Source organism: Psammomys obesus, unplaced genomic scaffold, assembly GCF_907164565.1.
Source record: "Psammomys obesus unplaced genomic scaffold, mPsaObe1.curated_primary_1811, whole genome shotgun sequence".
NCBI classification, from domain to species: domain Eukaryota; kingdom Metazoa; phylum Chordata; class Mammalia; order Rodentia; family Muridae; genus Psammomys; species Psammomys obesus.
Window position 1 is genome coordinate 257,544 of NW_026595981.1, and position 17,276 is coordinate 274,819.

General features: G+C 52.2%; 1 protein-coding gene across 7 annotated transcripts in view; it reads right to left on the reverse strand.

Annotated features, from left to right (window-relative positions):
• Positions 1-2,234: 2,234 nt before the first annotated feature.
• The window catches only part of Rap1gap2 (RAP1 GTPase activating protein 2), a 211,341-nt gene continuing 196,299 nt past the window's right edge, over positions 2,235-17,276 (reverse strand). For all 7 annotated transcript variants that reach the window (XM_055619473.1, XM_055619478.1, XM_055619475.1 and 4 more), the window contains 8 exons: positions 15,117-15,254; positions 13,598-13,716; positions 11,199-11,312; positions 10,903-11,017; positions 10,441-10,567; positions 7,297-7,373; positions 6,867-6,905; positions 2,235-6,212 (listed from right to left, as the gene is read on the reverse strand). In XM_055619473.1, coding sequence (XP_055475448.1) covers positions 6,897-6,905; positions 7,297-7,373; positions 10,441-10,567; positions 10,903-11,017; positions 11,199-11,312; positions 13,598-13,716; positions 15,117-15,254 — 699 coding nt within the window. In that variant the 3' untranslated portion in view covers positions 2,235-6,212; positions 6,867-6,896. The remainder of the gene's footprint in view (positions 6,213-6,866; positions 6,906-7,296; positions 7,374-10,440; positions 10,568-10,902; positions 11,018-11,198; positions 11,313-13,597; positions 13,717-15,116; positions 15,255-17,276) is intronic.

The following is a 17,276-nucleotide window of genomic DNA, read 5'->3' on the forward strand; positions in this document are numbered from 1 at the left end:
GCCCACCTGCTCAAAAAGAACACCTGAACAGGCACTTAGAACAACAGGTGGAATTCCAGAGTGCCATCAGGGTTCAAAAATCTGAGGGGACAGTAACTGGCCCAGGTGAATGACATCTATATAGCCTCGGACAGCTACACAGACAAGAATTCCATTCCCACAGACACCATCTATAAGTGGCCTCCCCGCATATCCTGATCCAGGGAAAAGAGCTGACCCCAGAAAGCAGCCAAACCAGGAGGTGCAGAGAGGCATCGGGTCTCAAGCTCTGAAGAGGAGGCCTGCAAGCAGGCACTGACGGCAGGCCTGGGGGCCCGCACAGGACACGGAAGCCAACAGCACCGACATGCCCGTTACCTGCTGCCCACGTGCATCCACACCCCAGCGAGCTAGAACTTGTTTTTCTGTTGATGTTAGCCTATCAGATTCAGGGCCTAAAATGAGATGTGGTTCTGACCACTTCCCTGGAATAGAAATAACACTAGTCTCTCGATGAGCTGTGGGGAGGGATTAAACGATATTATAATCAATTCTGCTTTAAAACTTGTTTCTATGAAGTTGGTCCTATGAAGTTGATGTAGTGGGGAGTAACGTTAGCCTGAGACAGCTTGAACTTTTGCTTCTGCCTTTTGTCTATGAGAAATATCAGGTGCACGCAGGTAGCTGCACTCAGCTAAATCAAGGGCACACACGAAAACATTCGACATACCCCGAATGTCCGCCAGCTGCCTCCAGGAAGCCGGTGTGCTCTGGACTGCATCCATTCATCCAGCTTTCGACTATGGCTCCTCTACCTCCTCACGGCAAGTGGCGGCCTTTCCAGCGCTTGTCTCCACAAGCATGCTGCAAGTCTGCTTCAGGTTGATACGTGTCCGTCATTGCAGTGTGCTTTTATTTCCTAGTCACTTAGCACGCATGGGTTGTTACCAGTTTTGTCAAGCTTACATGCCCTTATTTTTATTTGTCTTTTTTTTGTATTTGAGTGACATGTAGCCCATCTTCCCTGTGGCTGCATAGTTCCCTACAGTGTAACTTAGGGACAGGTAAGTCATTATAGCAAACTGGCTACCTGGAAATAGCAGCTGCTTCTGTTGGGATTGTCATCATTACTCAGTCTCTGCTACTACACAAAACTTTTTTTCCAAGGCATTTCCTCAACTAGGAATTCATCTTTATCCTCATGCTTTCCACAGGAGTTGTGTTTCTGACAGCACATAGAAGAAAATTCATATCCCAGCACACTGAATAATTTGCCCAAGATCACAATGAAGTCCCCAACAGAGACTTAAATCCTGCCTCTTGCCTTCAAATCTGCACCCAAATGGTCAAGCAAAGCACATGTGTGAGTGCAGCCCCTGAGAGTCAGAGGAAGGTTCGAGGAAAGGCATTCAAGCCACAGGAGAACCGAGACTCTGAGGAAAGGCATTCAAGCCACAGGAGAACCGAGAATCTGAAGAGGAACTCGGGGGTTATAGGAAAGAGACAAGTCAGTTAGTAACAGGGCTCTCACCTTGAGATCCAGAGGCTAAACAAATAAGGGTGTGGAGGACTGACAGGAGGAAACAGTGAGGAGTGGTGGAGACAATGGGATCCGCATGTCTCAGAGGCGGCTGGAGCCAGCACTCACCAGCCCATCCCTGAGCAGATCCAGTAGGCTTTTTTAGAAGAGAAACAGAAACTCCTTTTTTTAGGTTATGGCTACTTTGACTGTGTGCGCATGTGTGTATGCATTCGTGTGTGTGTGTGTGTGTGTGTGTGTGTGTGTGTGTGTGTGTGTATGCATATGTGTTATATGTGTATTTGGTGCATACATGTGAGCGTATAGGGCTATGCACACATACAAAGTCCAGGGCGGGACACCGTTTGTCTTCCTCGATCTTGACCTTATTGCCTGGAGACTGAGTCTCTCACAGGAAGGCTTCACTGACAAGCAAGTTCTCAGTATCTTCCTGTTCCTGCCCCTCCCCCAGTATAGGGTCACAGACATATGCGATCACATACAGCTGTTTGTGGGCGCCGAAAAGTTGAACTCATATCCTCATGCTTACAGAGCGAGCAATATTACCCAACAGACTCTTTCCCCAGCACCAGGTTTGTTTATTTTGTCTGTTTGTTTATAACATAATGGCATGTTTAAAATTTTTTAAACAGGTTCCTGCCAGCTAATACCCACCCTCCAGTGAAAGGCCCCCCTGAAATCTGGTGCCCCACTCCAAGAAACGTGAACTCTGATGGACACAAAATATGTTATTTATTGTCAATTTCTGCAAAGACACATTTAAGCAACAAAATATACATTTGTCAACCTTTTAGAATTTGTTTTATACATTAACAAATACAATGTGCTACCATAGCAATAAATTAAATGTACATTATTTACATTACATAGGCAGTCTGGATCTACGAATCACCCCCTCACTGAGAGGAAGCAAAGAAAAGTCATCGTCACAGGGGTCACTTCCAAACTACACCTCTTAGGTTCTACCACACAAGCATCTCTTCACGTGGAGACACCGGCACCCTGGGAGCCGGAGGTCAAGGGGTGGCCTCACGAGGAGGAAGTGTTGGCAGACAGCTAAGGAGCAGGGAGGGGAATTTCACCCTTTCACATGGAAAAGTCACAAAGCCAAAGACACCTAATTCCAGTCTTCCAGCCAAGCACACTATCCCCTGGTAACAGTAGGGCCCAGGCCAGAGCTCGCCAGGCAGGCTGCCTTGGGCTGTGGGGGGTGTCTTCTTTCTCCCAAAGGGGCTCACAACCCAGCTGAAAAGAGACATGGGATTGGTGTCGGCAAGGAACTGGTGGTGCCTCTACTGGGCCATAGGACAGCCTTGCTCACCCTACCAATCTGCCCCTGCCTTCGATTGAGCGGTAACTAAGAACTGAAGGAGAACATGGGGGGGTGGGTCCAGAGCATGGCTGACTAGCCTGGTCCCAGCTAGCCTAGAAGCCATGAGCTCGGTCTGAACCCCAGGCATTGCTCCACAACACAGCTGTCTTTACGGATTAAGAAACAAAGAACAAAAGGAAATGTTTGAGTTGGCACCTTCAAGGGTCAAAGCAAGGAAAACGAAACTGGCTGAGTCCTGCCTCGTCGCCTGACATGGGCTTTTAACCCATCTCCATGTTCAAAGCGGGCGGCCTGGGGTGTAGCTCAGCAGCAGGGTACTGTCAGCATGAGCAAGGCCTTGGGTTCATCCCCAGCACCACCAGAAAGAGGAAGGGATGGAGAGAGGAAGGAAAAGGAGACAGAGCAGAGAATTCGCTCTTTTCATCGCTTTCTATCCTGACTTAGAACAAGGAAGCCAAGGGTAGCCAAGGAATCTTTGCCCTAGTTATGTTGCCCAGTCACTGAAGACACAAGCACTTTGAAGCACTTTGCTGGAATCTGCCCCGCCCCTCCATTTCCCTCACTCAAGCCTCAGGGTCCTCACTGACCAAGATTGTTCACGACGAAAACCAGCAGAGACAGAGGCCCTACCAACGCCCTCCAACCCCGGCACCTCCCTGCAGTGCAGAGACCCCAGCCACCAGGCTTCCCCAAAAAATGGGCCGGGCCCCACAACTGTTACTCCACCACCAGCAGGTACAGTTGATACACAGGAAAGAACCAAAAGCTGTGAGTCTTGTGACGGCTTTGCCACTAGGTGGCTGTGTGGCCTCAGGCAAGTTCTTTCTGCTCATCTGGAAGATGGCATGGTGGGATGAGAGGCAAACAGAGGCCAGAAGGCTTGAGTATCAAATGGTGCCCACAAAACTGAGCCACAGATTATTTTCCAAGAAACACCATTTGACATTCATTCTCACAGACAGAGACTCTAGCTAAGACTCCTCCCTGGAGCTCTCCCACATCTGTTTTGATGTAGCCACAGAGCTGGGGGCATCTGGGTACCTACTCAACCTGCAAAATAGCTTCTTCAGTGACTCAGGCAGACCCCAAGGCCAGAGTTGTGACCAAGAAAACCCCTTGTGGAGGTAACAGTGAAAATGTCTCTAAATACAAGCAGAAGCATCGTCTACAAAAACCCAGGCCCATGAAGGGGCTTCAGCAAGACTTTGAGCCCTAAGACTAAGTACAGCCATGAAAGGAAAAACTGAAGCAGAGTGTGGGAGGAACAGTCTCCAGTCCTGAGGGCTGAGAGGAGGCTGGGCCCTGCCGTGGTCTCCCTCCCACTCAGCAGGGAACTGCAGTGGGGCTGCTTGTGTATACTCTGGAAGCCACAGGATGGACCTGCCAGCTAGAGGCCTGAGCAGAGGGCAGAGGCATCTCAGTTCCTGCTCAGAGGATCTCAACAGCAAACCAAGGGTGGGGAAGATCCCAGCCCAGTTCCTCTCAGTTCCTCTGGACACAGTCATCCATCCTGCTCACTGGCCTAGGAGCAGGGCAACACCTGGTCCAGAGGTCACACCTGCAGGCAAAGTAGCCAAAGCAGTGTAGACAAGGCTTGTAAGGTTTCCAGACAGTGCGGGACAACCCGGAAGCCCCTAAGGACCCCCAGACCATAATGCAACACACCACAACCACTGAGCAAAGGTAAAAGTGTCCAACCCAGAGACAGGAGCCAGGGCCCTGTGATAGTTTCAAAGAAAACACAGTTTGACCTTTCAAGTTCAGGCCAGCAGAACACTGCCAGAATCCACCCGCCTCCTTCCAGCAGTGGGTGCCGCTGCGCTGGCGTTTAATAAAAGCTAAACAGATATTCTGGTGACCTTCTAACTAGAGCAAATCTCACCAGACTAGTCTCTCACGTAAGCAGGTTTCCCAAGTAGAGTGAGGGGAGAGGTCGTCCTCCCCTGAACGCAGCAAGTGTGTGGGAATGAGGGTGGAAACTGTGTTCAGTGGTGGGGACACGGTTACCGTGCCAGCCCTGAAGGCTGCGCCGTCCTTCGGTACTGTGGTTTGGGAAGAAGAGCCTACGCAGACAGAGAACTTGGTTGGAAATCTCGTCATCTGCTCACTGAAACAGAGCAGAACCGCACAGGCCTGTGTGTACCTAATGGGGTGGGATCTTCAAACGCCTGCTGTTCAGACCCAGTGTTTAGCCTGATGGATGCTCCACCCTACACCCAAAAGCAGAAGAGCCCTGCAAACGGGGAAGGTTGAGGAGCCAAAGGGGCCAGGCTCACCCAAAGAAGGTCATGGCAAGGAGTACAGACGGCCTGTGGTATGGAAAGCACAGGCTTGTGGGGCCCAGCTTCCAGGAGCCTGACAATGGACAGCTGCCTGGAGACCTGCAGCTGGAGATGGGAAGAAGAGGACTGGGAACTGAGCCTAGAAGCAGCTCCTAGGCAGTACTGGGTCCCTCACAAATGCCAGGAACACAGAGGTGGAGGGACACTGTACTGTTTCCATCACTAAGTTCAAGCACCACACACTGGAATGACCAAAACTTGCCAAGGCACCCCCAGCTACAGCTCTTCCCTCTCTCCTTCCTAAGGGTGCATTGAACCACGTCTTCTGCGAATTCTCACAGAAGTGGAAACCTGGACCCCAGGGGAGCCTTCTCACCCAGAAGCTTTCCTCAACCAACAAACGTCCCTGCACTGGCCGCCGGTGGCTGCCTGCTCCCACCACAGGGATCAGCAGCAGCTTGTGTAAAATTAGAAAAGAAAAACCTTGAGACCACAGCCAAGGAAGCATGCAGCCAGGTTCTGGATACACCCAGCTCTGACTCTGACCTTCCTCCAGGAAGCCCTCTGAGCCCCCTGAGGAAACTCTGGCAGCAGGGACAGAGCCCCCTAGGCCTGGGCCAGCAGATGTGTCACAAGTGCAGTGAGATACATCCTGGAGGATGCTGGGATATCCCTGGAAAAGCAGCCCTTCCACCATGTCCAGGAAGGCACTGTACTGTGACCCGAGACAGACAGCACCAACTAACCATTCTGCGGTTACCTCTGCTCCCCACCACACAAACCCCTCAGGGCACCCTGGGACTCGGTGTCCCCCTTGCCCAACTCTTTTCCTGCAGGTAAAACAAGATAACAGCTGACTCAGGTAGCTGGTCACATCAGGACGTCGGGAGTACGGGATGGAGCTTTCAGGTCTGTTGGAGAAGGAGCCGGCAAGGCCATGGCCAGGTCAGGACATGGAACGGACAGCTGGTCTGCTGAGCAGGCGGCCAGTGAGACAGCAGGCCTCAACGGTCAGAGCAGTGACGGCACCCCCAAACTGCTGGAATTAGGAGCCTTCTGCAGGCAGAATCAACACTTCCTTGAGGAGATAAGGAAGGGGAGATGGAGAGCAAGCACTGGATAAAAGAGGGAAGAAAACATGCCCGCCACCTGCCCGTAGCTACACTCAGGACAAGGAGGGTGCCCAGTCAGGGTGCCTGGGTTCAGACCCAGAAGTATGTAAGCACTGTGAGAAATGAGTTCAACACAGAGTGGGCTCAACTGTACCCTTCCCCTTGGTCCCAACTCACTCATACCCCTGAGAGACCTCACTGAGTAGGTGGGGCCAATGTATCTCAGGTGACTTCACTATCAGTTCTCTAGTGTCTCATGCCAGGAGCTGAGACCACCTGGGATTGTCCCTCACGGCAATGCCTGCGTAGGGGCATTTCATGGCATCTGGGGGAGATATATACCAGCCTGGAGCTCTAGCCAAAATGCAAGAGACAGACTGCCTGCAACCGGGAAAGCAAGGGGTAAGCTGAGGAATTCCTCCCTCTGGGGAAGGAAATGAACTTTCACTACTTCCCCTTTTAGCTTTTCCACCAGCTCCGTCCAGTGTGGGCATCTATCACGATGCCGCTGGATAGCCCTCCCCAGCACCGTTCTCAGCCCCTCCTTCCCCACAGAGCTCTGGAGATGTCCTTCTTGTTCCTCAGCTGAGGATGGTCTCTGGCCACTGTCAGACACTCACCTTGAACAGGAGAAGGACTCTGCTTTCACATTAGTGACCCTGTGTAAGAAACACAAAAGCATTTTTCAAAACCCAGACAACAGTGGCCTCCACCTGCAGCTTCTGTGCCCTTGGCATGGCCAGCAGCACCCATTTCACATCTAGGCATGGCTGTGTGCAAGAATGTGGCTCTGTGACAGGAGGCACGGAGGCGGGGCAAAGGCGGCTCATGAGCCTCCAGCCTGGTGTCTGCACTGAGTGAGGACAGAAACCACTCCCCCAGATGTGGTGGCGCAGCCTTCCCTGCCTGCCCTGGGGACCCTCATAAGCACTTTCTGAAGTGCAATCTCTTTCCAGCCCACTTCGGGAAAGGCTGGCTGTGGGTGAGGGGTCCTGGGGTGGGGCATAGGGCTTATTGGGGCCATTCCTTAGCTTGCCGCACCATCCTTACCGCACTGGAGCTAGCATGGCTGAGTTTATCAAAGCGGAATTTCAGGTTTGACCTCGGGGAGTTTCTGCTTTTGGCATCTAAGAAGAGAAAAAGGATGTGGAGCCTGAGGGATCATTCTAGCAAAATGAGAACACTGAGTACAGAGACCAGGGAAAAGGGACGGCAGCCTCTCCCCAAAGCATGCTCACTGAACTTGAATTTTGAGAAATATTGTACCCTACTTATTAAATGCAGGTCACCTTTAAATTAAGTATTTTCAAAAATAAATTATGGAAGCTCATAAGTAAACAAGCCATATTCAAGGAAGATAATGGATACCCAAAATTTGTCATTTCCTCATTATCTTACCGTGTTTTGCTGTAATCTGTGCCCTTACCTCTGCTGTATCCCTCCACCAGACACTCACTAAGGTGGTAGGCTACGCATCTCACCTCAACACCAAGCTCAAGCATATCACAGTGTGAGATCAACTCTGATGGCTGTATTACAACTTCTGAAGTTAGTTAGGCGTGGTGGCCCATGCTTGTAATCTCAGCACTCAGGAGGCAGAGGCAGGTGGATCTCTGTGAGTTCCAGGCCAGCCTGGTCTGCAAAGCAAATCCAGGACAGCCAAGGCTACCCAGAGAAACCCTGTCTCAAAGGGAAAATAATCACAAATGACCTGAAATCAGGCTGTGCCTGCCATCACTGCACTGACTGATATGAGCAGCTCGGGAGCCACTGCTCGCCAGTGCTTGAGGACCTCGACCAAATTCAGCAAAGAGGCTGTTTGTATCCCAGACAAACTAATGCTGTCTTCCTAATGTAAAATGTCAGCGGAGGCAAGAATAGCCACCGACACCCACATGGGAGCCAGCTTTGACGGTCACCTGCAGCCTTGTACTGGCTAGAGGCACCAGGGTTGTGTGAGCACCAGTGAAACTGTCCTGTGAGGACCTCACAGACACCTAGGACTGGCAGTAAAGAACACTGCATATTTTCCCATTATTTGCAAAGTGTGTTTCAGATCCATCATATTGGTAAAGTTTACTGTGCCCATGTATAAAGCATACACATGCATGTATCCACACACACATCACACATGTACGCATGAACGCTGTAAGAGCCTCCCTGAGTGACCCTGATGATTCCCTTTTTATCCCCAGAAGCCCCACTATGAATGGCCAGTGACCAGGCATCGGCAATTAAAGAAGAGCCCCAGCCCATCTCTCTCCTCTCAGCTTGCCTCTCCCCACCTTCATTGGAGCAGCTAGAAACAGGTTTCCAGACCTCCAAGCCCACCCTAGCATGGGGTTAGGGGTCAGAAGCAGGATGTCGGGCTTAAATACAGCCTGGGGGTGCAGTTAGTGCAGGAAAAGATTCCACAGCCATCCATCCACATTTCCTTCTGCCCTGAGCGACCTGAAACCAGCTGCAGACACTCCCGAAGCCTCCCTTCACGCAAGCCTCGTCCAAGAGAGCAGGCTGGCCTCCAGTCCTTTTGATATTCATTTACTGCCACAAAGGACACAGTTTGGTGGTAGATTATCTGTTCACCTCATCGATATTTACCCAAACTTTAAAAAAAAAAAATCAGGAAATGTGTGTGGCTACTCCAATTTTACAAATGGGAAAACTGAGGGTCAGGAGGTAAGCTAGCCATTGCCAAAGCTAAGTCCATCTCAAGAGCTGCCGTGACCACAAGGAACCAAGAGAGGACGCTGTGAGCTGCTCCATCAGCTGGGGAGCCCTCGCAAGGGCCATTGCTTTTACCCTGCTCTCCCCTGTGTCTCACTACATCATCTTTTTGACATTAGTCGATACCCAGTGATACCAGCAGAATCTCAATCCCCCACCCCCGCCAGCCATTGTGAAAATCAATTAAACAGTAGATATTGCCAAAGTCCCTTGGGGAGCAAGATTATCCCTAGCTGAGAACTGGCTGGCCACACTAATGTTTTACTGCAGTCTCATAAGACACATTTAGGTTAATGGTTGTGTGCTGTTTACAGTGTATGCTCATCACATCATTGTGGGGAGCCAAAGAAGTCCTGAATGAACATATAAAGAGCAGATGAAGTCCTGAGGACATGCGCTTTGTTGAGCCAGACATGTCAAGAACCCAGTGCCTTAGCCCCATGGAAATGACAAAGCCTCTCCTACCGTGGTGAGGCTCAGAGAGACCCTCTTCAGAGTGTGAATGTTGACACTGTGTAAACACTATGAGTGTTTACAAATGACTGGCCAGTGTGTGCAAAACCTAGCAGCTGCTCCTCCCCCTCCCCTACGTTTACAGCCTGAGAGTACCTGCCTACAAATACCTCCTGTGAGCCGAACCCCTCCCCACAGGGCCCACGGGGGAAAACTCATCTGTCACACTGGGCACTTGGTTGACCTGGGGGCTGACCCCTGGCCTTTTCTTCCAACCTGATACCTCCGACTCTAATCAACTGTAGGGATCTCAGAAACCCAAAAGACACCAAGCCCGAACTACCAACCCCAGTAAGTTCTACACCCCAGCATGCTCTTCCATGACCCCGACTCCCCTAGGTGCCCACTGTGCCTCCTCACCGGCCCCCACCAATCCTTTCTCCACTCAGCACCTGCCAAATGGTCTTTCTCAGTGTCAGGTAGCGCTTGCAGAACCTTCAGTGGCTTTTACCAACAATGCCTGAGCCCTCCCCATGCCTCCTGGCGGCCACCTCATCATCTCCATAGCCCTGTCCTCTCTCTCACCTCCCCATGACCCCACTGCACTGAACCTCACTCACTCACTCCCAGAGCTCAGCCTTTCATTCCTCCAGCCTCCTCCACTGCCAGGCGTTCAAAAGTCACTGCTGTGGCATTGCTACCCTGGGTCACTTGGTAGTGACAGGGTAGGGCAAGAGGTGAGAGCATGGGCAGCTTTCTAATCACCCAATCCTGTCTCCTCCACCATGGGATCATCATGAAATCATGCAGCCCTCAGCCTCAGTTTCCCCATAAATAAGAAGATAAGAATAAGATGGGCAGATGGAGTAAGCTGGTGGAGGTGAATGTCCTGACATCTTGGAAAAGGAGAAGTCGGCCAGTTCAGCATGGCCGGGGTACATGCCCTTTGAACAGCAGTCAGGGCACAGCTCTGCCCTCCCAACTACATCATGCACACCTCCACACGCCACTGACCTGTGGGACTCCGGCTCATGATGATGGGAGTGGCTGCGGCCCCCAGGCTGGGGCTCTCACCGCTCAGGGACGGGCTGTAGATAAACACCTCCTGCTTGAAGGGCGAGGTTGTGGATGGCTGGCTGCTCTGGGGAGGGAAACTGGGTGAGCAAGGCCAATGGCTCCCCAACAGCCCACAGCTGTGCTAAGATGGAGCACGCGAGCCACTTCCTGCAACCCTACATGGCACTTCTGCCCCAGCCACGGTTACCTTCCCTGACCTCTTTGCTCTCTGGTTGGTGGCCGCTGGCATGGACAGCCTTCCCTGCTGCTGCTGAGCTGCTAAGACCGAGTCCCTTCCCTCACTCCCTCGCTCGGTGGTAACAGCTGCACAGGCCACCCCTCTACGTGGTATTATTTTAGAGCAGGGCACAACCAGCTCGGCCCGGAGAGCTGGTCTCTGATTGAATGAGACACACTTACCCCACTGTCACACTCCTCCATGGCCTCACCCTCCCCTGCTGTGCTGCTGAAGCTGCTGGTGCTGGAGGAGGAGCGGGAGATGGCCCGGCCGTTCTCCTTCAACTTTATGAAGGGCCTGCAGAGACCAGGGAGCATGGCAGACTGAGAGAGGCAGACCCGCCAGAGCTTGCCCACAGCCGCTTCCCCAGCCAGATGGCCTCAGTGTCCCTGAGACTTCGGCTTGCCTGGAGGCAGAGCACATATGCCCGGACTCCAAACGGCTACAGCCAGCCTTTCCCAAACCCCAACTCTCTTACTTCTCTTTGTTGGGACAGATTTCTGGAGAGCTGGGATTTGATGAGGTCTCAGACTTTATCTCCTGAGAAGAATGTCCGCCATCTGGGGTTTTGGGAGTGCTGGAGGCACTGTCACTGGAGGAAGGAAAATAAAGAGCAGTGAGCCCAGAAACCAGGCCCTTCCCCTTGTCCACCCTTGGCCCCTGACAGAACTGAGGCTGTGGGGCCAGTACACAGGCGCAGCCACCGCTTCCCTTGTCACCCACGCCTCTGAGATTGCAGAAGACAGAAGAGGCTTCTGCTCCCTACAACAAAGGTCAGTTAGATTCGTGGTGATGGCCCAAGGCCACCAAAGAGAAGTCCTGGCTTGATGGCCTCCAGCCAACGTCTACCCCTCTCCGTGCTGGCCATTCCACCCGGCCCAGCTATGGATCGAGGTGGTCCCACAGGAACCAACCAGTACCCATGGATTCCTGAGAAGTCCTGGGGGAGGGGGTGGCACCTACTGTAATGACTCTAGAAGACATCCTACAGGTGACAAGGCAGCCCTGGGTGCTGAGGACTAGAGGGATACTGTAAGCCTAAGCACCCAAGAGCTCCCTTCTCCTGCAGTTCAGCAAAGATCACAATTTCCCTGTGCCAGATACTGGGACCAGAACAGCTTTGTCATTAATTCACTTTTTTTTTCTTTAATATTTCTGAACCTCGGGACTACTGGTTTCTTTTTCTTTTTAAGACTTATTTACGTATTCATTGTTTCTGTGTTTGCCTGCATGTATGTATGTGCACCACATGTGTGCCTGGTGGACTCATGGGTCTGTACGGAGCATTGGATCCCCTGGAGCTGGAGTTACAAATGGTTGTGAGCCTCTGTGTGGATGCTGGGAAGCAAAGCAGGGTCCCATGCCAGGGCAGCCGGAGCCCTTTAACTGCTGGGCCGTCTCTCCCGTCCTTCACTGCACTTTTTAGAATAGCAGAGTTAATGAGGCACAACACACGCGGCACACAACTCATCTGTTTGTTTTTAAAATGTTCACGGGACTGTGCAGCCCTCACCATATCTAATTGTAGAGCGTTTTAAAGCCTCTTTTTAAAAAGCCTGGTTCATCTCAATCACTGGCCAGCCCCGCCCCTAACCTATTTCTTTCTGTCTCTGAGCTCTGCCCCGTCTGGACACTCCACGGAAATGGGACCTGCAGCATCTGTGGTCTTCACACCGGCCTTCTACTAGCTTAGCGTCTGCCCGTGTTCCAGCCTGCACCACTATCTCAGCACTTGCTATTCGCTGTGAAATAGCATCACAGTCCGTGGCTACACTCATTCATTTGGCTTATCCAGCCCCCAATGGCAGGCTGTCCGGTTGTCTCCACTCTGAGCTAGCAATTAACGCTGCAATTAATAAGCATGTGCTGGTGACGGTACAGGCAACCGTTTTCGAGCCTCATGCTCTCTCTATCTGCACACCTGGGGGTGGGATGGGGGGGCCCTGTGGGAACTCTAGTTTGAGCCCTTGGAGGGCTGCCCCACTGTCTTCCAAAGCAGATGCACTCTCTCACATCCCCACCAGCAACGTGCAAACTGGGCCGATATCACCACGTCCGCCCTAACACGTGTGATTTACCTTTACGATCACAGGCACCTGGAGGTGTTAGTGACCTATATAAACTGTGTGTGTGTGTGTGTGTGTCTGTGTCTGTGGATAGCATACGCATGCTCACGTATGCACAGGTGCTTTCAGCTGCCTGTGCCTGCAGAAGTCAGAAGTCAGCGCATTTCTCCAGAGCTTTCCACCTCCTGTTCTGAGACGGTCACTCACTGAGCTCACCAGCTGACCAGAGAGCCCCAGGACTGTCCCGTCAGCACACTCAGCTTTTCACGTGATGCTAGGGATCCAAGTCCTCAGACTTGCCTAACAATATTATCCCTGAGCCACCTTCCCATCCCACCGTGCACTTCGGTGAGGTTGCCAGTGACCTCCTGAGTGTCACACCACAGGGCTGGGTCACTACAGTGACCGTCCCTCCATGACAGACGGGAATGTCTTCCCTCCCGGCTTTGGAGGCCTGCCTCACATACACCCTGTGCAGTCTGTCATCTCTCTTCCCTCCCAGCTGTTTTTGCCAGCACCTGACCTCCTTGTCTGTGAACACTGGGGCTCTCCACACTCTCTGAGGAGCTATGCAGATCCATTCAGTTTCTCTGCATCAGAAACTCTCCCCATCAAGGCCCAGCTTCCCAGGGCGGCCCTCCTAAACACGAGTGACAGGGTTGGGGGAGGGGAGTACACCTGAAGTAAGGCCAGGGTTCAGGGGAGCCTGACACTGGAAAACCTGTCCCCATACTTGGGCACCTACAGCTATCAAGGAAAAGAGAGCTGACAGGCCCCATAGCTGAGACGGAGCACAGGCCCTGACAATTACCATCGCGTCCTGCTGTCCCCCTGGCTGTCAGAGCCCGAGTGTAGGCGGGGGAAGAGGCCTGACCGCCGCTTGATGGGGCTCCTTGACTGGTTCTTCACGGCTGCTGCGGCCACTGGAGGCTGCCGATAAAACCGCCACAGTGAGTGTGTGCCCACACCTTCTTCCCACCCCTTCGCTGGTCTTGTGAGACCACCCAAAAAACAGCAAGGAGCTCAGACCCCAACACTTGAGCTGCTCACAGTGTCTTTCCCGTTCTTAAGCCAAGCCAGTGGCAGCAGAGCCTAGAGCTCCTCAGGATGAAAGGCTCACCACAGTGGGGCCAGATGCTGAGCTGGCCGGGATGATTGAAAAACAGGGTATCATGGATTGAAAAACCTAGAGAGCCCTGGAAGTGGTCAGCTTCAACCTTTCACCTCACTGGTGAGAAAGCCAAGGACCAGCTATGTCAAGATCAGGTAGCAGTAAGGACCCAGAGCTCCTGACTAGTAAATGAATGGACCCAGGTAGGAGTTGCAATAATAGACCAAAAGAGAGCCGCTGAACTGAGTCCACACGCACCAATGAGCAGTCCCCAGGGGGCTGGCCAGGCTCTCTGCTTTGTGAAAGTTTGAGCAAGAAGATATGGAAGCCGGGAGCCTGCCAGGTTTCCAACGCCAGCCTTGATACCAGTCATGTGCTATGCCGCTTTGGGAAAATGATCACACCCACTGGGCCCCAGTCTCCCCACCCACAGGAAATCACCTGCTCTGCTGATACCATGACGTTTTGGAAGACACTAAGTAACAGATGTGAAAATATTAGGCAAATCAAGCCATTGCTCAAGGCCATTTATCATAAAGATCTTAGTGAGTCTATTCTGCTATTTTTATTTTTCAAAGAAAATCCCAGTCCATACAAGTCAAAAGCCTCTTGCCTTATTAATGGCTACACGGTTCCCTCACCTGCCCTTGTGTGAGTCAAGAGATCTGAGCTCAGAGACCCACAGGGCATCTCTCCATGAAAACTGAACACACCATGATGAAGAGGCTAAATTTTGTATCAGAAGGTCCTGCATTCAAACCCCAGATCTTCATCTTAGCTGGGTGACTTTTAGTGAGTGGCCTAACCTCTCGAGCCTCCTTTTCCTAAAGTGCGTGTGCTCCTTTCTAATGGTGTGTCCTCCTGTGTCTGCTCAGGAGTTCAGGTAGGATCTTGTGCCTTGGTAGCCAGCTCATGCATGGTACAGAGAGAGCTGCTGTGGCCACTGCTGTCATGAATAATTAGGTCTCCCTCATGAGTCCCCAAGCTCAGTTCTTAAGGAGACTCAGAGAACAGTTCATAGTACAAACTGACCTCAGGGCCAACCGGCATGGACGTGCCGCAAGACCATTGTCATGGATGGGGCTGGGTCACCTCCTTAGCAGCTTCAGTGTTCCACATCCCATCATCCAGCTTGCCCTGATAGTTACCTCACCCAAACCTGGAGCGAGACACACTCTCCTCCCCCGCCCCATGCTGGCCCAGGATCCACAGTACTCACCGAGAAGGTGGTCTTGGTGACCTCCATGCTGTTGTGGACAATGCCCCCACTGAGACTGCCAGGAATGTTGCCACCATGCAGCTTCCTCTGGCTACCTACCATGGTCTCCATGGAATGGCTGCGCACACGGATGGCTCTCTGCAAGGCATGGGGAGGGACAAAGGTCTGAGCGTCAGCACCTGGCCCCTCTGAGGACTCTGCACACACATATGAATGCACACGGTGAATGAATGCTAGCATGGGCACACGGTCACGGAAGCCCATGTCTTGGTAATTGGTGTTTGCAGAGTTCTATAAATTCTGTCCAGGCAGGATCTGAGGACTCACTGCTGCAAGGTGGGCCAAATGTAATTGTCATCTTAGGGGAGGGGAGGAGAGGCAAGGCAGACCTCGATGACACTGTCTAGTGAACAGCTCAGCCTCTCTGACTTACGGCTTCTGTGTCTATAAGATGAGTGCCACACATTCGAACATGATGAGGGCTGAACACTAGTGCCAGACTGGACACTGACTTCTTTTAATTTGATTGTGTGTGTGAGTGCGTGAAACCACACCTGCACTCACAAAGCCATGCTTCCTCTCCTAAGTGGATCCGACGACCCGCCCCACTGTTACCACAGGTGTGCCTGTGCATCTGCCCCTCATGTACAACCCTGGAGCAAGTCCCTGCTCAGCCGGGCACAAAGTTGCAGCCTCCCCTGGGCTTTCCAGATCAACACTGTAGATCTACACGGCTGTTCAAAGACAGATGTGCTCAGACTGGGTGCACACAAGACCTCCTGGGGGTGGAAAGAGAGGGTGGGGTGGGTATTTGCAAGCCGTTAACTGTCTGGCCAGTGACAACCAGGATAGTCAGTCTTGTCATGGTGCACAAGAAAAGGAAAATAACTAAGCTATAAGAACATTGACTGGCGCCCTGGAGCTGGCCCTGGGGTGACAATTCCTCCCTAGACTTCTCTAAAGGGCAACACTGCTCTGCACGGGGCTAAAGAGGAGGTGCTTGAAACACAGTTCCGTCTACAGGAGAACTTCCGGCTAACAGAACTACCTACAGGATCCTGCCTCCGCTGAGGGTGACACTCTCCTTTGCTACTGAGGTAGTTGAAACACTGGGAAGGTTTTCTCCGGTGACCCCAAGCCCTTGCATCACTGCCCTCTGGTCATCTACCTAGTTTCTCGATAAGATGGCCAGACAACAAGCTTAGAGGTCAAAAGTACAAAAGCATGAGGCTGGTGCCACCGGGAGTCCTACCTGGGCTCTCGTTAACCGGGAGCCCTGCAGGTTGCTTAGCTTCTCTGAGACGCTCGTGGACGGGGCGTGTCTACCCGGAAGGAGCAATGAGAACCTATAAAGCTATAAGAGAGAGCCCGAGCATCTCAAACGCAGCTTCTCTTGCTGCTAATATGAAGCATGACGTGTTCCCGTGTGCTCAGCACCACCCCAGGAGCTGGAACTGCAGTGTTGAAGGTAAAGGGGTGGTGTACCTTAGAGTGCCCAAAACATGCCTCTAAGGGGAAGCTAACAACAAAAGACCCAGTGTCTGTGATGATGGCCTATAGGTGTCAATCAGTCAGCAATCAGGGGCCCAAAGAGCAAGGGCTCCTGGACACCTGTACCATCAGTGGCTCAAGTACAGGTACCAAACTCCAACTGGCAGAAGCAACATTCGTTCCGATCCTCTCTCCTCCCTGGACTCACTTAACTGATCCCTTATAGAGAGGCCAGAGGGGTGTCTGCTGGTGGCTCTGGGGAGAGCACCTGTGAGCAAAGGAGTCGTTTGGGAGGCCAAACCTGAGGACAAAGCTGGAGAGCCCAGGACATGGGGAAAGAGGGAAGGAGCATGCGTGCTTTGGCCAACTGTGCCGGAGTCACCTGGACAACTTGCTACAGTGATCAGTGGGTTTTCCCCAGCATGGTGGGAACCTGTCAAGACAAGGTACTCTCAGAACCGTGGCATTATCAATCAGATACGGACTAAGCCACAGCCCACTCCCTCCTTTCTGAACCTGTGCACACCCCATGTGCCACTAACAAATATCCCCAGAGCAAGAACAAAGCCTCCTTCCTTCCCTTGAGACACCCAGGAAGAGCTCTGTGTACACACAAATACTATTCTTGGCACAAATACTATTCTTCAGAACCACAGGGACACCTTCGAG